Source organism: Crassostrea angulata, chromosome 4 (genome assembly GCF_025612915.1).
Source record: "Crassostrea angulata isolate pt1a10 chromosome 4, ASM2561291v2, whole genome shotgun sequence".
Classification (NCBI taxonomy): Eukaryota; Metazoa; Mollusca; class Bivalvia; order Ostreida; family Ostreidae; genus Magallana; species Magallana angulata.
In genome coordinates this window covers 18,370,779-18,391,640 of record NC_069114.1, presented here as the reverse complement: position 1 = coordinate 18,391,640, position 20,862 = coordinate 18,370,779, and the positions used below count along the sequence as shown (strand labels likewise).

General features: G+C 34.8%; 1 protein-coding gene across 1 annotated transcript; it reads left to right on the top strand.

The window, feature by feature from the left end:
• The first annotated feature begins 3,174 nt into the window (after positions 1-3,174).
• On the top strand, positions 3,175-20,041 carry LOC128182601 (tumor necrosis factor-like). The gene is made up of 4 exons (XM_052851324.1): positions 3,175-4,117; positions 11,324-11,360; positions 17,272-17,367; positions 18,506-20,041. The coding sequence occupies exons 1-4, from the start codon at positions 3,644-3,646 to the stop codon at positions 18,940-18,942; spliced, it is 1,044 nt and encodes a 347-aa protein (XP_052707284.1). The 5' UTR covers positions 3,175-3,643; the 3' UTR covers positions 18,943-20,041.
• Positions 20,042-20,862: the final 821 nt, after the last annotated feature.

Genomic DNA, 20,862 nt, shown 5'->3' with positions numbered 1-20,862 from the left:
ATTTTCTTCCTTTCAAATTTCTACAGTCACGATAAGAAAAAGAAACCATTACAGCGTGAAAGCATGAGTAACGAAACTTTTTGATATAATGAAGACGCATCAAGTTAAGAAACTAACAATCAATATGGTTCCTTTACCCATGTTACAAGGTACAAATTACGTGTCTTTCGATATAATCCGGATATAATTTCTTTTCCCGTTTTCTCTTTCTTCTGTGCATCTTATTTCATTTAGCCTTCGATCAAATTATCTTATCGAATAATTTATAGTGTATTAGTATCTGCAAGTAATCTAACTTAAATAATGACTTATTTTGTATCCTAGTAAATTAAAGCTATCATCTTCCACAAATAAACATACGGTGCACGTGCCATCACTGAAATCATCGCTTGCATGTCGAGGCAACATCAATACACTCATTGTAAGCATTAGTAAAAGTAAATGAACATGCGAAGCCTTTGTTTAGGTATAACTATTCTCTGAACATGCAAGCAATCGCAACTTCGTTGGCATTTTCGGCAGAGCTCGGATGGTCGGTTTTTTTTTGGGGGGGGGGGGGGGGTGGGGTGGGGGGGTGGGGTCTTCTGTGTTTTTTATTGTTTTTCGAGGGGGTTAGGTTTTTTTTTTGTTTTTTTTTTTTTTGTCGTGAGAGACCTGAAAAGCTGCTATTGCTGAACATGATGTCAAAATACGGTTATACAGTCATTATCACAATGTCTAAATTTATGTACTGTCACGTTTTAATATACATGTAAAATACAAAAATAAAATGTTTGTGAATTTTAAAGCTATATTAAAGCATCTAAGGTCGTTTTTGTAAATTAATAGGTTTTAAAAAAGAAATAAGGTTTATATTATATACTTTTGCCAATGCAACCCATATAAGTACAAATATCCAGTTCAAACATCTAACATAATAGTAAATACACGTACATGTAAGCGGGTTTTTTAGGCGTATATTACGCTATCACAAAGGTTGAAATACTCTAGTGCATCACTAATTATGATTTCATCTAAGTTTTTAAACTTATCGTATCTTTTTGACTCACGACTCACTCCAGTCACTATAATAAGATTTATAAGATATAGTTATAAAAATTCTCATTTTCCCTCTCTCTCTCTCTCTCTCTCTCTCTCTCTCTCTCTCTCTCTCTCTCTCTCTCTCTCTCTCTCTCTCTCTCTCTCTCTCTCTCTCTCTCTCTCTCTCTCTCTCTCTCTCTCTCTCTGAGGGAGATTGTGATGAATGGAACAGAATAGACAATCTGTCCTTTAATACGGTCAATTTAAGGTGAAATTTTTCATTAAAATTATAATTTGTTGGTTAAATAGCTCTTGACTGAAAAGGAAAGGGCGCTAGTTTTACATGTTTATGTTTTACCGGCTTTTAAATGGATGGTTGAAGAGAAAGGGTGAAAAAGATTTTATACTGAAAATTTAATTTAGACATTTAAATGTACATATAAATGCATAGAATTTGTTTCTTAAAAATTTCAACAAAAACAAATTTATTGTTTATTCTGTTTCTATGGCAAAAGAAATATTCATCTCGTGACATGTTAGTCTCTTTGTTTTATTCAATTTCTTTGATACAAAGGTGGCCATTAACGCCAGTTTAGAATTTGATACTCATTCGTGTTACTATAGAGAGAATTGGATGCAGTTGTTGAATATTTTTCGTGTATGGTTTGCGTTGTGCACTTATTTACCATATAATTCAAAACTAGACTAAGTACTCCTTCTTTGTTAACCCAGTTGCTCATTACTTAGAAATTTCAACTTTAAGTGACATTCGATATATAATTGCTTCGATATATTTAAATGTCCCATTTTCTAAACAGGAGATTCGTAAAACATAACTTTGGGGTTGCATGCACGTCTAATTGGGCAATATACTCTTTTTTTCGGGGGGGGGGGGGGGTTGAAGAAGTGGGGTAGATTCGTCACAGAGTCAATATTACTTCCACTTCAACACGTCAAGACAAGCGCTGGACACACACAAAAAGAATGTAGGTAAAAAAAGACAACCCAAGGTTTATGTGCAAATTAATCGGTCATATTCACCCACCATTTTCTTTGTTCGCTCAAAAACTACACCAGTTTAAAAGGTTGCTCATAGATATATTGGATGCACGCATTCATAGATATTTAAACAGTTCCCATAAGAAAAACCAGCCGATATATTTAATAGATCTTATCATTGGAGATGTATATTGCATATAAACACAAAACAAATCAAGAAATTGCGAAAAAGATATTGGTTTAAAGCTTTTTATGACACCCCAAGGAATCTGCTAGTAATGAAGTTTCCGATTTCCATTCCATCTTTGAGTCATGCGTTCCGGAAAAAAAATATATTTGTCAACTGAAGTTCGGAAAGGATTGAATATTTATAAATAGGGAGGGATACATACACTTTATCATGGCTAAATCACTATTTCGAAATAGAATATTTTATTTCTGAAAATAATCATCTCTGTATTGAAAAAAAGCTGTATTTATATATTAGGAAACTTCTGGTGCGGAGGCAAAAATTCTTAAAATGAATGTATCTAGTTTCAGATAGATATTTCAGATAGATAACTCTATTGAATATTTCGCTGTTTTCTAGTTTAACAAATGGAAATTAGGGTAATAGAGATTACGCTGTCTTCTTTGAACCTGTAAGCATTAAGATATCTCACACGTATAGGTAAACTCGTACCTTGTATTTTAATTGTACAAGCGGCGACCTTAAAGCGAAAACATTTTGGTTCACAGATAAGTATTATTTTAAGAAATTTTGGCCACATTAAGAAACATCAGTCACTATGTCAATAGAACCCCCCTCGGAAAGAATGTTGACGAAGTCTATAAATGAATATGTGTGTCCTGACCAAGTCAAACCCATTTGGATTCTTAAAAGTCTTTGTACGTTAGATCAGCCTGTTAAGCCAGTAATCAGCTTTTCTTACAGAATTCGAACCCCTTTTGTCAAATATTTAAAGCAAATAATGTGCCATTGATAAGATATAAGTAAAGGTCTGAAAGAAACCCGTTAGAATGCATGTTCGGTTCTTTTGAAAAGAAACGTACGTGTATTCATTCATCTATGAAAAATCGCATTGTGTGTGTGTGCTTATAACAAAAGCAACGAATTTTACGCCCGTGATTTGGTTATGAATTGAATAATCTAATCTTTAAACAATATTAAGAGGGGTATTTGAGTGTATAAGCACCAGGTTCCATTTAATATTGGGAGTTTGCATGGAAGAGATTGAATAAATTTACGCTGAGAGAATCTATTGGATAAACAGACAACCACGTGTGTATTGGTAGCATTAGACGGTGTACACAACAATACGTGAATAACTCAATGAGCTATCGTTATCGGGAGTGTGCGCGTACATATATTGACTGTGTGTACACATCTACATTTTCAAAAGTTTAAATCACGTAACGAGAGACTATCGCGAACGGAGAACGAGATTCCTGTATTTATCGTGCAGTGGTTGTCGCTATAGCTGGCGATTTACTTCCTCGGAAAAAAATCGGTTTTTCTCTCTCTCTCTCGCTATCTAACGGACAGAAACACATGTAATTGATTCAAACGCTGGTTTCACCAATAGAGACCGGGCGTGTATATTAACCGTGTCGAAGGGGGAAAATGTCAGAGGATATCAAAAACATGTCTGAAGATCAGGAGCCAGAGAGTTACGACGTATTACTGAGGAATGGCGTGAAACCGAACGATCTCTACAATAACGGGAAACCAACAAAAATGGACTGTCCAAACTTTAGGTTGGAACTACTACAGAGTGAATATCTAAGACTTAGGAGATATTTGTATGGATTAACAGCGGTTGTAGTGACAGGGATTTTGATACTGATAATTGTGGTAGCTGTCCTTTTTGGTAAATTAAGTCATGACTTGATTAATCATGAACACAAACCCAAGGTAGGGGAACAGATTTCGGCCATGCTGAAGAACAATGAACTTTGTGTACCCTGTATGAACATTAGGTCGGGACCAAGTGCGGAAGAGAATGAAATTCTGGACAAATTCGCCAGGAAGTTCGAAGAAAATGTGGAAATGTGTTGTGTAGAAACTCCATCAGAATTACTGCTGATGTTGGAATTGGTAAGTCAAGTCAAAACTCTCAAACTCTCTCTCTCTCTCTCTCTCTCTCTCTCTCTCTCTCTCTCTCTCTCTCTCTCTCTCTCTCTCTCAGGTAATGTTCAGTTTATAACATTTTTCATTGAAATCATAGAGTTTCTGTCGAATTTCTAAGGTTCAGTTTATAACATTTTTCATTGAAATCATAGAGTTTCTGTCGAATTTCTGTAACTGACAAAATCTCTCTCTCTCTCTCTCTCTCTCTCTCTCTCTCTCTCTCTCTCTCTCTCTGTTTATACTTTTTGGATAAAAGTGCCCTTGAGTTTCTGGTGCACATCCGTTCTGCGACTCCGTTATGTCGCCCTTGCTGTGTGTGGAATTCTCAGCAGGCGTTCGAAAATCTCTGCAATCCTCTTACAAACACACACGGGTGAGAAATCTGACATGAAATATGTGTACTTGACATCAGTGTAAACAAACTCGTGTATATTTCTAAGTTAGAAGTAAAATGTAAATTGCCGTATTTTTCCTTATAGTTTACGCCGTCTCTCTAGCTTTGATACTCATAACTTTGAAGTATTTCACAAGTGGGGGCATAAATACTTTAATGTACATGTCATTCCCTTTTTCTTTTCCTGTTTCATTTTTATAGTTGACAGTAACACTAAATGAAACGGCTTCGGGCAAGCATTTAAACTGTTCGATTCTATTTAAATTTTATGAGCTTTATGATATATCGATATTGATTTCACTGTTTTTCTTAACATTAAGTTTGTTTTTTATGAATTTGATTTTCTCCGTTGATAGTTATGCGCATTTCTTCTTCTTTTTTTAAATCATCAAAGATACAGTTGCAATGTAGTTGTGTGCCGTGCTATTTAAATTATTGAATATGAGTCACATTACAGAATAGATATTGTCGTGATTTTAGCGTGGAAATTGATATAGAAATTGAACTCACGAAGTCCGTGATAGATTTTCACGAGTGTCAACTTATCCCGAGCAGCCCGTGCAGTTTCTGTTTTGGGCGTTGACTTTTTTTTTCCCGTGGACTCCCGGCTTAATGTATATGTCAGGGTGCCTCAATATTGTTCTTGTAGAATAATTCTTAGCTGGTCATTGATCGTACGTTGATCGTAAAATTTTAACGAGGTTTTCGCCTTCATAAAACGGAACTTTCCCCCCTCTTTTATCTTACATCTAAACATACTTAACATTTATAAAGCGACCACTCTTTAATGTTCATTAGAGTTTTGCCTTGTTTTGTAAATGTCACTAATAGGTTTTTTAAGTTCATGGACCCCTATTTATGAAGCAGTTTGTATAATGAAACTATGGGGAAAAAATCACGAATTAGTCACAAATTGGGCATGGTAAATATGAAATCCCCTGACATTATTAAAGTGATGGTGGCGAAAAATTGCCAGTCAATATGGAAGGACTTTATTATTTTCACGGGTGTTGACAGCCAGATTCGTTAGGGGTTTGCCAATTGAGTATAGCTGCCAGATTAATCAATCGCAACCTTTTCATTCTCGGCTTCAGACAATAGGGGAGGATCGAAACAGGCTGTAATGAGGCGGCCAAGCAGTGATTGTCTATCCAAATACTGTATCTTGTAAATCCATTATATAGTGTTACTACATGTATCAACCGAAAAACAAAAACCACACATTGATTCAGCTTAGCAGCAGCACGTGTTAATAATCGAACTGCTACTATATTACTTCAATGAACGTATTGGCGAATTTTTGTTTGAACTGGTCAATAGCTTTGAATAAAGAGGGGAAAACGGATATTTTAACTGGGAAAATAGAACATGAAAGAGAATATGGAATATTGCAGACATGCACCATCAGTTTTTCTTGATTTTCGGATATCATGTGTGTATATTTCGTCAATAACTGCAGCTTTAAATCTGTATAAAAATCTGCGAGTTTTCATGTGTCTGTATTTATAGCGACAGACGATTGCTTGCATCTAGACGTATATTCCGCTCTCCAATAAAAATCTATTTTTTACTTTAAATGCAGGAAAGATTACAACAGTCTTGTCAATAAAACGGACTGACATACGATAAAATTGCAACCTGTCTTTCTTTAATGTGGCGAATCAATACTTCTACCCAATTCAAACAAACGTTCTCAATTTATATAACGGCTTACTTATCTCAAACTACAGCATATGCGTGATTGATATGCAAGTTTTCTGATATAAAACAGACTGAAATTTGCCTCAAATTTTGCTCCCCATCTGTTTTTCGACGCTTTGATTATGGCGTGTTGAAAAGCGGTTAAAAATGAAGCAATATTTGTTGATTTTAAAACAAACGCAATAACCCAGAAAAAATAGAAATTTTTCAAGTTAATATCACATGTTTCCAAAGCAAATTAATAATCTACATTTCCTGCAACCAGACAAGTTTGATAGGATAATGTAATATACATAGCACGTCGGCTTCTGTTCGTGATTAGCATGTGTTGCCGCATATCTCAAAATATGTTACAGATCACAATACCGCTACATAAAGGAGTTAAAAACAAAGAGATGGTCTATCTGCAACATGCACAAACATTTGCATTATAAATAGATTAGATTAACAGGCGAATTAAGAAATTGCCACCAACATCTTTTCACAGTTGGTTTGCAACACTCTCGTTTCAATGCAGGTATATAATGAAATTCTTTGGTACACCAAACTCTAAATACGGGGCACAACCTTTTGTGTTTGAAATCTTTGGGTGCAGGCTAATGGGATAGGAAATTTAAAACTAATAATGACAGGAGGATTGAAAATGTGGGTGTTCAGTTTTGCGATGTCACAGAACTAATTTTAAAAGACTTTTTAAATAGTTTGACATGTATCTACTTGTACATGACCAGCTACTTATTTAATCCCGTATTTCCGCGATGATCCCATTTTAACCAGTAGTATACATGATTAATATATCACATAATGATAATCTATTACAGTACATTATGTTAATCCGATGTAAGAATTAATCCAATATAAATGAAGAGACATATTCATTTTGATAAAAAGGAGAAGTGTCACCTTTTAAGTTCAAGATAATATGGATTCATCCAATAATCCGATGGATTATAAGGATTAACATTGACATATTACAAACCGTTTTGTTTATTATAAGGGCTTACGCATAAATACTTTATGTCTAACAGTATTATAATGTGCTTTCCTTAATATTCCATTTCAAATACACGGAACTCAAATGACGTGTCTAATACATGTTAAGCCATGAAATCATGTTTATACCGGAAGCTTATTTCTATATACATGGAACTCAAATGACGTGTCTAATACATGTTAAGCCATAAAATCATGTTTATACCGGAAGCTTATTTCTATACATGTATTTACCAAAAGATATGAATGAAGAAACAACACGGACATTTTCAGACATTTTAAGCAAAGTCTAGATCTAGCTGCAGAACTGTAACTCTATGGGAAATTCGGGTTGATGGAACGTGAACCATTAACTCGATTTTCCCGTAAAACTAAAGCTCTGCAGCTAAGTCTAGATATCGCCTTTTTAAAAAAAAAAATATTACATTTGATATAATCTTAAAAAGACAAAGCAGTTGGTGTATTCTCCTTAGAATTCATCTACAATGAATAGTTCTGCATTTGTCTAAAAATGAATTCAAGTATGAGAAACATCTGCATTGTATGCTAAATCCCAGTTTTATGTATAAAAGTGCATCCCAAAACTCCTAAATCAAATGACGCATGATAACGTCTTTACGTCATGACGGGATATGCCGCTTTAAGCGCTGCGTTTAATCGTTCGTTGTGGTTTGATTTCTTTGATTCAGACTTAACTCTGATTCCCCTAGTGTAACCCTTGCTAACCACCTGGGATTTTCAGACTCGTTAGTTATAAGAACATGTTTATCTGCCGGGCCCATTACTTTGTCGAAATTGTTTAAATTTCTGTATAGTTTTCAGGCCGTATGTACAATATCAAATCAGTTTCTGACGCGAGTAGAAAACCATGTTTTTCTATCAGATGTTCATTCGAGGTTTTTATTCGACTTCTCCTACTGTATTGGACCACTGGGGGCGAACGCGAATCGTCGTTAATTCCTTCTGACAATCGCTCCCCCGTGCCCCGGTCTCGTGCATAAAAATCTCGGCAGGAAAATGGAATTGGTGGATGTTTTGGGATTATAACCAAAATATTGAATTTTTCAGAGATTTTGTCTTTGGTTTTCATGGCGAAATAAGTTACCCTAATGAAATTTTTCTTTGGCGATTTGGTTAAATTGATTCATTTGCCTTAGTATGTAGAATCAGAAAACGAGGATATAGGATTTGATTGAAAATATTATCAAACAGAGTTAATTGAATTGTGAACGTTTTATGGCGTCGAGGGCATTTTATCAATTATCGTTCACACGGTTGAAAAAAAAACACGCCGTAGTTCATTGGTCATATCTCTAAAGCTTAAAATATCTTCAAAAGTGACCGTTTCTGAATAACAATATTTGCTAGACTGATATACATGTATGTAGTGCATCATCATTCATTTACAATCTGCAATTGTGCACGTTTTAGATTTTTGCGCCTGTCGTTTATGACAGATATCTTATCCTTTCCCTTGTTGTGAATTGCACAAAAACCACATCTGGCCACGATTTATTTCATGTAAATGGACCTGTGTGTAGGTCCTATGTATATATAATAATTATATAGACATTATGTACATGTCAGGAATATCAGAAAGAATTAATTCATATATTTGTTCATTTGTACCAAGTTCTACGGATATGCTATAATATTGTTATACAATCATGTCGTTCCTTGATTTTTGTAACTACAAGCAATCCTTGACTCTGCATTTTCTTAAATAATGCCCTATAGAATTGTAATATCACGTCATCATTTCAAGAATTACAGGACAAGCTGACGGGAGTCCAAATATCAAATTCTTTGATGCTTTATTATCTCGAAGGAAGATATAGAATTTCTGAATAACGTTTTAGAAAAGCGTTTAATTATATATTGGCGTACAGTCAATTTATTTTACTTCACTTTCGTTCAACGGCAACGAAAGAGGGTATAACTAAGAGACAGACAAAATTCGAAAAAAGAGCTTTCGAGGTAAAGAAAAACAGCAGAAGATAGATTGAGACTTATGACAAACGGTACGTGCACTTTAGGAACAGGCCCGCTCAAGTCATGCACTGCGCGATTTAACACGCACCCTTTGTGAATTTAAAGTTTTTTATGCATTGCAAAGCTCTAAAGATTTAAGCCTGTAAAACAAGTAAATACAGGGTAAATACATCTATCGATATCAGACAACCATTGATCTATAACAACTGGGGAATTTTAAAATTCATGTCGTCTCCTTTTCCTATTTTATTGTGCAAAAATCACTGATGGGATAAAGCGAAAGTAAATCTTCATTTTAAAACCCAAGCCAGAACAAATATGAAATCAATGCTGAGTTTAAGAGGTTTTACCAATTTTAAGAACGATAGTTTTTTTTTTTAGTTTATATGCATAAGAGAATGATGCTTTAAAATCTACACAGTAGAAAATAGAAGCAACAAGTGACTTCTTTCCATCACAGTTTTGTTTTATTATTTGATTTGACAAGTCTTACATAACCCTTGTACTATTGGAGAGCTTTTTCCTACTTCTGCTGCAGAATTTTCATCGTCATGTGGTTTTCATTTTCCACCATGGCATCTCTGTCTGTGTGTGTTTTTGTTTCCTGTTAAGTTTGACATCCATCTTGTCATAATTATCATATACACCCTTACAACCACGTCATAACAATAGGAGGAAAGGGGGGGGGGGGGGGTCTACCGTTCGTCGATGGAACAAACCCAAATTAACCCCACTATAGCGAATAATCTCTATTCCACAGATTTTTATGATAGTTTTAATTAATTTCCCCCAAAAAAAGATGTTGTCTCTCTTCCTCCTTCTCTCTCTTTCTCTCATCAACAATATTTAATTAAGAATGTCATGCAAAAGCTAATCTGGAAGATATTATACTCGATAAAATTAATTACTAACTTTATTACCCACACAATACTGCTTTCATCATCAATCTTATTACCTATACAAGAAACTAATATCAATATTACCTATACCGTAGGTTTTTTTTTACTTCGATTTTTTTTTTCGTAACGGAAACAATTCTTTGATATGGTAGGATTATATTGGAACAACGAATCGGGTGTGACGTAATGGGCTAGAATTACATCTTAAAGTGCATCTCTTCAAATTACCCACCAAATTAATTGCAGTTGCTGTCCCAACACAACCCTGAAGAGGCTTTTGGCCTTTTATATTTAGATAACAGAAACGTGAAATCTGCCGTGTTCCCGTTACAATAGAGTGATTAACCTACTGCAATTGTCGCACCACCCATGGGATATTCCATACACGGCGGGTATTTGTTCAGTGTTCGTTCCTAACAGAAAACATATTCACTAACGTTGCCCGGTTAAAGATATTGAAAAAAGACGTTTATAAATTCTATGTACTACAAGTTTAGGATTGTTAACGTTGACTTTTCTCTCCTGCTTAATTTTTTCTCTATGTGTCATGGGACGTAATCTGTGCAACAAGGGGGTAGGCAATGGCGGACAATGCATTGCCGAGATTTGGCATGACTGTTTTTATCGATTCCATTAAATAGACTTACATTTTCTTCCTAAACCCCTTGAGTGAAACATAAAAGCATTGTATCGATTTTAGACTTATCTGCAAACGACTTTGGAAATCAGCGTCGACATAGCGTTTAATGATGCGCCGTAGATGGCTGTCGTTAAAAGCTGACGTTTGGCGGCTGACTTCCGTTCATTAATAGAACAAGACGTCACTAAAAGCCGCAAATGACCGAGAATCTTGTTGAAAATTAGCAAAATGAGATGTCTATTTTTATTACGATATACCAAAAACTTTTGGCGTTTAAAATTTATGTGTTTTGTACAAAGATTTGATGTGTATATTTATGTATTTTATCCTCGAAATGCACACATTTATCAGATATGCGACCATAACGTTCGCACAACAACCATAAAACATTCTTTCATGACGTAAAGCTGAATTTAGGACATTCATTACTACAGTTCAACATGAACTTAAATTCAGTTTTTTTAGAAATCTAAACTTACTTAAGAACGAAATAACATGTACACAAATTTTGCCTATTTTAGCTGAGTTACTGATGACGTTATTTTTATTTTCAGTTCATAGAAAAACGATACAGAGAAGAATCGGCTAAAGGTAAGCTTTATACAGACGCCATCACGTCTGACTGAAGAGTTACTTCAAGGGGAGATAACTTCACTCCATTACAGATTCCTTCCTCAAGTCGATATATCTCAAAGAGTCTTGTCATAATACGACTGCTTGCCACAAGTACAGAGTATAGTGCTTTCAGGGGCTTGATTGTTTGTTATTGCTTAGCTTTGTCACGCTGCCGTCTGATCAATATTGATACGACACAAAATTAGATACTTCATATTGTTACCCAAACCTCTTGGTTAACTGAGGCCTTTGATAGGAAAAGCAACCTAAATTAGATTGTGTTTAATTAAGCTTGTGCCGTGTTATGAACGTTGTAACGACGGTTGAAGGATCCGGGGATTTATGGGTCTTCTTTGAGAAGGCTCCGTTATTTAGCTTTTTGCTCTCTGGAATGTAAAAGCCGTTGACAACATCAAATGATGCTTGCTGATTTCTCTCACGGAGGCAACCCAAAACTGCGATTGATTTCCATTAATGCTGTTTAAAACTAGTTTCCTTGATTCATTTACAAAGACATTCATCGATCTAATGTTGTTTGAATTATTCTAGTAATTTGGGATTCGTGTTTTTTGGCGTTTAATCTTGGGTTGTTTTTTTAATGATTCCTTTTAAGGATCTAGTAAAACATGTATGATGTTTTTTGCAAATACATGTATGCATTGAAAATAAATTGCATACCCTTCTTCTTATAAATTTGTTCTTACTCATATTTTTTCCTCAAAATAAAATTGTAGATTTTTTAAATAGAATTTGCCTATAGTTCAAAGAAGGTATTCTGTTGGCATGGTTACAGATACCTTTCCTACACTTCGATATTTCCATAGACAGACAACAAATATTTGGATGATTTTTGAAATGTAAATGTTTTTATCCCTTTACATTTGAATTACTGATTTATTTGTCCTAATAATTCTGGGGGATTGGTCTTTAACACTCTCGAGTTGTGGATTTAATTATTTGGTGATTTTTTTCGTTCATCTTGAGTTTGATTTCGATTAGATCTCTTAGAGGAGCAAAAGATAGCCGGTGTGCTATTACAAAATAAATATGAAATACCAGCATTTAAGACGAGGCACCAACATCTTAATAAGAGAATAAACATTGGACGAGGCTCTCTAAGTTAAAGTTCTGGTTAGATTACGGCACTTAATGTCATGATTCTCTATGCCTGGAATCTGGTGCCTTTCTTTGACGCTGGGAAAAATGAGTTGATTAAAGAAGAAGATTTACCAATTACATTACATTTGAAATTGAAAATCTTGGTGTTATTTTAAAAAGGGACGAGAAAAAAGTTCGAAATTCTGAATCGATAGATTATTATTTTTCGGTCCGTTGTGCGAAAATTTGAAAGAGAGCCAACTCACTTTCAGGTTTTTAAAAAAAAAAATGCATAAGATACCTATATATTTTTCAAATGGCTTAACTTGTTAGATGGCTGCTTGGAATGATAAGTTAAAGATAAGATGGAAAGAAATATCCGATATATAAATGTTTTGACGCGCTTCATTGGTTTTACTTATTGACTTTTGAGTTTTAAATTTGTTATTGTATTTTTTTCTTCTTCGTGGTTTTGACCTGTTTAGGGCGCTTTTGAAATTCTCGATATATGAAATCTCTACAATGGTGGACTCAAAACGCTTTTGTATAGGACGGATGACAATTTAAAATGTAAATAGTGTATATTTATACCACGTTTTAAAAGCTAAACAGCGCCCGGAAAACCTCTAAACTGCCTTCCTCAAAAAGAGACAGGTATCTAATAAATTCTCTTTCACCCTTTTGTCCCTGTACATGTAAAGTGTTAAATGTTGATCAAACACCGTTATCCAAAACCACGAGTTTGAATATGTGTTGTCAGGGTTTGAAGTTGACAATAATAGGGGTCGAAAAATTGTAATGTTAACAAAGACTTTCATGGGTCAAGCGGGGATTCAGAATTCTCTCCTCGTGGAAAGGGGGGGGGGGGTCGAAGGGATAAATGTGATTGCAAGGGGCCGGGGTGGGGGGGGGGGGGGCAATGTTAGCAATTTTACGAGGGAATTTGATAAGTTTGAATATTCAAGGAGGGTCCCCTTCTAGATTCACGCAGAAATTACGATGATTAAGTATAGAGATTTTTGCCTACCAAAATTTTTGGCATACATTTGTGTACACATATAATGACTTGCCCACTTTTGTATGTCTCTCGGTTCTTAAGGTGTATTTTGATGTTTGCCACATTCTCAAACATCAAACAATAGTACCCAATTCAACAAAAAATTTTAAAAGAAAAATATTTTGGACATTTTGGATTATCTTTTCACATGCTTTCAAAACAACGGATTTATACATGAACATGCATCTAAAGACACCCATGGACTTCACTTAGCAATGATGAAAACTTTGCACAAACCATTCCCCAATATAATTGAACAATTTATTTAAAAAAAAAACCCTGCCAATCCTGTAAAATGCTAGTGTATAAAGTATATAAAATCTTTTGAACCAAGCAAACTTATGTTCAGTCATTAAATAGCTGCATCGAACAGCTTGAATAGGAAAAACAGGGGCTTGATTGCATTCCATACACATGATGTGTAAAAGGGGAGAGCAGAAATTTGAAAAATTAAGTAAAAATAAATTTTGAGAATCTCATTTTTTGAGAATAGAGCAGTTATCGCCAGCCTTGGGGCTTATATGCAGTCTGTCGTTTGTTGGAGTTATGACCGAGTTTTCTCTGTTTCAAAAGCTGGCAGAATAGTGCAACTTAATGTTATGAGTTTTCAAAACATTTCCTATACTTTGTTGCACCCTGGAACTTTTGAGTCGTCAATGTACGAGAATAGGAAACTTGTGGAATATCGACCCACAGTTATAAGAACGAAGCGTTTCGTCTGTTGTTCCTAAACGACTCTCTAGCTAATCTAAAAGACAGATCTTAGAACCAAGCTTCTGTTTCAACATAATGACCATCTGTTTTCCATACAGAACCCGTGCACTGAGACAAGACAAAAACAAGCTTGTTGGAGGTGTATTTTACAAACAGATACAAGTAGTCATTGTAAAGAAGTGCGATCACATGACACTTTTCTTGCGGATTGTAGATAATTTCTGATGGGTCGCTGAAAATGTCTTCTAAATTCTTAGAATAAAAAAAATCTTTGACTTTGATTTGATAATTATTGAATTTTTGGTGTAATGTGAAGGCCTGGGTTAAAAGATAACGAACGATGTCTGGTTCTCTGGGAACCGTTGATATATATTCAATGTACCCTGTTGTGAGAATTTTTTCTTGGCGGTGGGGGGTTGGGGTGTAATGATTCCGCATTAAGATACGGAAATCTATTTTTGTAATGTCGCAATTATTTTTTTTCTGAACGAAATAAGCCGAGATGTCCAGTAGTTGACGCGAATAGCGGTAAAGAGTACTGATTGCTTATCAAATAAAAATGTGCGCGATGTCCCCATATATAGTTCCTGGTTTGTTCAATGTAGTCACATGATAAGTCAGGTGGATGCGTGGTATTCATTTGACGCATCATCGTACAAACTTGTTGAAAGCTCTGACAATATTGGAACAGTACTTCTGCTAATTAGCCAAGTCGTTGCAAATAAAATCATTTCATCAAACCGTAGCGACAAAGATTAATTTCGTCTCCGTCTCATTTACGCTATCGCCATGGATACGGTAATTCAGGACCATATGTTCTAATCAATAAAGGTAGTCTCTGAATCTAGAACAACGCTAATTTGACGGAGAATGCGGGTACGAAAAATCTTATTTGTTCTACATGCAGTTCTACAAGTGCCTTTCATAAAAACGGGAAAAATATCTCTCTCTGACAATGGCAAAATATATCCCTTTGTCTCCATCTGAATTTTTAAAATAACTAAAAATTAGCGATCTACCGAGTTCCTGTGTTTAAAATGCCCAAGTGTTAGTATTTTGGTCCAGAATTTTTGAGATGTGAACAGTAAAGGATATACATTTGTATTTACACAAAGCAGACGTTAAAGCTACAATCTCTGTGTTAAATGAATCGTAACTGTGCAAAACACGATATTTCTGTTCTCTTTCACTCGACATTTGACTTAAAACAGCTTCAGAGAGCAAAAAATATCTGGCATTTTGTCTCTCTTTTTTGCGGCGGATGTTGCGAGTTGATATGGCGTAAAGAGGTTCGCTTTGTAACGTGGTGATTTTATGGAGAGAAAGTGCAGACCCTCACGCTTAGATCTGTGTATTGTGAAAGCTTTATATTTTACATCAATGTCATAAATTCTGAAATTGTTTGACAGACAATAAATCTACGTGGGTTTGACTTTTTTAACAAACACGTCCATCAAAATTCGTCTATGTTACTGTTTCAGTAAAAAAAAGTACATTGTAAATAACATCTGCGATACACATGCACATTGCCACTGTAGCATAAAAAAGTCAACGAAGTGTATTGTCCCATAACGATAGCTAAGTACAGTCGGTAGTAACATATGACATTAAGTTTGTCATTGTTGCTGTTCAGTATATGGCCCACGGACAAACTTTAATGACTGATCAGATGAAATGTGCAATCGTGGAAAAAAAAAATGCCAACCAAAATCTCATTCCTTGATTTCGTGTGCTTTTGTACGCTATCTAGCAACGCACGTTACCATTGAAAAGTTACAATTGTAATATAATTTAATGTCTTTAGTCATATTCTTACTAAGTAGGTTCCTCTGAAACTTAATTTGGCTTGGGCATGGCGATGGTTGATATCGAAGGGGATTTGTCTATCAATTTAGCCACACTGATGGAATTGAAATCAAACCGCTACCGTTAATCGCAGGGTGTTAACTTTAATAAAAGATTGCAACAGCGTTCTCCGAGAGGAAGAAAAAGTCAGAATTTCAATTAAAGTATCATTACGTTCATTTGGCAGATAAATTGCTTCATTCATTCAATACAATAACACGGGGCCCGCTTTGGGCCTGCTACTCTGGGTGTATTTAAGTTGATGAGGATTGATATGAAATCAATGACCAGAGTTAATGCACCGAGCTCGCAATACACATTCCGTGAATCTACATACATATCTGTTTCTAAAGATTGTTAATATCTAGAGGCCTATGACTTTAAAAGGTTTTTTTTTTTAATTTAAAAAAAAACAGCCTGCTAAATTAAAACAGCCATAATAAGGACATTGACGCGACCCAGCAGTTGTTTACAAACAGTTGCTCACAAAAAACACACCCAGCGTGTGCAGTCATTCCAAACGGTTTCCGTCAATAAGATCTGTATTATATGCTGTCGATATTGAGATATGTGATTAACTGATTGGAATTATATTTTGGATTTGCCTTTTCAGAATTATTTTGGCATCATATTTAATTGACATCAAGATACACTGGATTAAACAAATATAACCAAAAAGATACATGTAAATAAAGAGATTAAATTCTGCCGATATACATATACGTGTACTCTTTGAACTGTTTAAAAAAAATAAGATTTACATGCTACATGTTTACATGTACATATGTATATGATAGAACTATTTTAACAAGACCTTGGACTTTCGGTTGGACGTACATGTAGCTATCTATTTGCGTCAAAACAAGTTAAAAATGACGCAGTTTCAAGCGAAATATGCACTGACTGCGTAGTCTACGCTCAAAAGCCAGACAAATCTTGTTGATTTCAAAGAGCCATGAGTGAGTGGCCTACAATGAGATGGACAGACCTACGTAACATCGCTGTTTGACACAACTACCCAAAGTCCAAGCTCTTGTTAAAATGGTTCTAAACTAGAACAAGATATTTTCTCTTTACTTGTACTTTAAGAAATATTTACATATTAGATATAACATACTAATTAAGACAGCAGTCGGACATAGTACTGATTAATCAGTATGTTTTTATTTATAGGTAACATCCCAGTGACAGGGGAGCTGGTTTCCGTGGGAACGCATCAGACGGCGGCCCATCTTCTCGGCTCATTGGAGCACCTGGAGGATAACCATGGTAGATTTCTTCTCTTTTGTTTTTTTTAATCAGTTTGATTGGGCTCAGTTGGTTAATATTTTAAAGGACGAAAAGGGATACCTTGGATTATATATTTTAACTCGTAATAATGAGAAATATTAAAATCATGAGACAATGTAATGATCATCTTTATAATGACCAGAAGAATAGAGTTGTTGTGACAAATTTTCTTGTAATTGCAAAATGTTCAATTGCAAAGGACATTGCCGGTATATTCAACCGTATTTATTTCAATTTATTCTGAGTATTTTCGAATTTTTAAAGGAGCCACATTTTTGTTAGAATGATATGAGATACAATTTATTTATTTTTTTTGTAGGCAACAATCCTTTTCTTTTTTGTCATATTGTACAAAGAGCTAAATTAATCGTTAGGAATTTAAAAAAAAAGAAAGATAAAACGCTTAGCAGCATTATTTTTTGAAAAATGTAAGTTTTGAAAGAAAAAATCATGAACTGGCATGAATTGAATTGAAGATACTAGATTGAAATGAAAATTATTGGAAAAAATAATTGATAAATGTGCACAAGCAGATAAGTTATCCTTGAACATGATACGTGAGGACGTCGTCAATTTTATCTGCCTTTTGATATTCTTTCTCATCATCCTATACATGGTTACTAAGTCTAACGATAGAAAAAGTTCATTGAAATGAAATTCGTAAAAGGACTGATCGATGTACCCTGTGGTTTTATATGAGGAACAGATACTTTAAGATAGTGTTAGGATGACTTCGATATATTTTTATCAAAACTAATCAAACCTCAAAAGGCACTGAATAAAAACTGCTTTGCATGTTTGTCTTTTAACTTCACTAGTGATATCGTTTTTATCGTTGCTACAAAAAGACTTCACGATTTGTACATGTAATCATTTGATAGTAAGTGTTTTCGATCGTGTTAACAATATCATGTTTATATCACCCAATTTTCTTGTAACAAGTTACAGTTGCTGTTTTATTAGTTTAAAAATTGAATATAATATATAATATTACCATAGTACATGCCCAACGCTATATTACCTGATGATATAGAAATGAAAAATATTGATGTGACAAGTATTTGTACAGAAGAGTTAAGTACAGGTGAATACTTTTATTTTTTTTCTTTTGAAACAGAAAAAGGCACCCGTTTTTCAGTCCCACACTGGATTTACGACAGAGACATCGCCTTCATCAGCAACATGAAATACCAGCACGGAAGACTGGTGGTGCCCTCTGACGGCTACTATTACGTCTACAGCCAGGTGTCGTTCTTAGAACTGTATTCCGGAAGTAGCGGAGGCACACGGGCCGATTCCGTCTCCCACTTCCTGTGTCGCTATAATATCATCTACCCCAACGGAGGGGAGGAAACTCTGGCACAGAACACGGTCAGCAAATCCTCGAACAATCAGGTGGTGGGGGAGTACAGCAGCCACTTGGGGGCGCTGTTCAAACTACGGAAAGATGACGAGGTGTACGTGAAAGTTTCGGATTTGTCGCTCATGGTTCGTGACGTCAGGAAGAACTACTTCGGGATCTTTAGACTGTCAAATATCACACAGAAAGAGTGAGGGATGTGGATTCCATATTGAATAATCCTTTGTCATTGATTCATCAAACCGTCACTTTTTTAATTAAACGTAAAATGAGTGTCTTTGTTAAAGTTAGAAAAGCTGAGACAAAATTCCATCTCATCAATTAAACAGATTTCGTTTAAGGAATAAGTTCATTACATTATAAGAAAAAATAGAATATGTGTATATGTAATTTCATTTGTAGCAAACATTAGTGGGAGATGGTTTAATATGAGTGCAGTTTAAAAACATGTATAAGTTACTGTAATGTATTCTAATGTGTGTATGTGTGTGTGTGTGTGTGTGAGAGAGAGAGAGAGAGAGAGAGAGAGAGAGAGAGAGAGAGAGAGAGAGAGAGAGAGAGAGAGAGAGAGAGAGAGAGAAATGATAGTGTTTCATATTCTACTAAGATTTTGGGGATATTTTGATTGCTATTTGAATTTGAGAGAGAGATCTAGAGTTGCTTACATGTACCATGAACAGCTATAGACGGTGTGTATTTGTGTACAATATTCAGAGAGAATTTGCTTTGAAACTCATTTTCTTTTTGCTACCAATATGTTCTCGGTGATTATTAGTCAGTTGTGTAATCATAATTGATCATGATTATGATTGATTAAGATCATGATTATGATCACGGTTATGATCATTAATCACTATAATATGTTAACTGGTCTTTGGTTCTTAACTGCCAATTTATTGTGTATTTGCTAACTTGCAACTACTGATAGAATATATTAATCAGTTGTATGATTATTATTTTTTCCATATATTTCTCTTACTTTTACTGGAAACTAACCAACAGAAAATAGGTATATTGATAAGTAATTGGGTTTTTGTTCCTTAATTTGGATTGATTTTATATGATAAGGTACATGTAATTATCCTCTCTATGCTACTGGCGTGTTATTCCGTAGATACTTTGTTTATTTTAGTAGAATTTTCTTGGTTTTTTTTCTGTTTTGTTCCTGACTTGAAAAGTCAGTTTTTTCTGTTTGACTTTTTTCTTTTTCTTTTATAGGATATATATGTATACCTGTATTTTTGTAATGAAACTGACAGTGTCATACAAATAAAACCAATTATGAACGTGGGAGTTTATATTATTAGTCTTTGCCTCATACACGTAATTGTTATCCTCGCAATATGCATGAAGGTCATGATTGCGTTTGAGAACTGGTTATTTCTCTTGTATTAAAAATTGAATAGGCTGTTATTGTCGGTGAAAAAGTCATTGACAATAAGATCAAAACAATTTTTTTCCTTTAAATTGTGTCACAGAACCAGGCCAACGAGAACTATTTTAAAGTCAAAATTATCTTCAAACATTTTTATTATGAAAAATGATTATGAAACTCATTGAAAAAAGAGCTTTGTTGTACGCCCTCAATTTTTTCCTTGTGTAGGTGCGGGGTTTTCAAGGCCCAGTATAAAAGACCTACAATACTTGTGGGAAATGTAAGATGTTTTGTATCAATCAGACATCTATGTGATTATAACTGCGTACTCGGTTCCTGGGTTGCATCGCAGACTAAATGTCACATTGAACTGGGGGAAAAATCAAAGGGATTCCGAATTACGTGATAAACCACATTTAATTACAGATGATTGCGGATCAAAAGATGGAGGCTGGTTTTGATAAAGATTCCATTGCGTCTGCATTTACTGCACCTGTTTAGTGTGTTCTATAATGTATTAATACTGCAGATTTTGTGCTTTTTCCCCTGACATTTCTTGGACAAACAGAGCCCCAGTAGGTGGCACTATTCTCGTAGGAAATTTTTTCCAGCAAAACATAAATCTGCATTGCCTATCAAACGTATTATTGACCTATTTAAGAAGATTACAAAGCAATAAAGAGGTAAACAAAAACATAACAAAATAAATCTCTCGTTTTCGAGGCAACTTTACCTTTAA

Bases quoted from the DNA above. Each gene is read 5' to 3' on its own strand.
- LOC128182601 (XM_052851324.1), top strand. From the start codon at position 3,644: ATGTCAGAGGATATCAAAAACATGTCTGAAGATCAGGAGCCAGAGAGT. The intron at 4,118-11,323 runs GTAAGTCAAGTC...TTTTATTTTCAG, and splicing joins TACTGCTGATGTTGGAATTG to TTCATAGAAAAACGATACAG. The intron at 17,368-18,505 runs GTAGATTTCTTC...CTTTTGAAACAG, and splicing joins GCACCTGGAGGATAACCATG to AAAAAGGCACCCGTTTTTCA.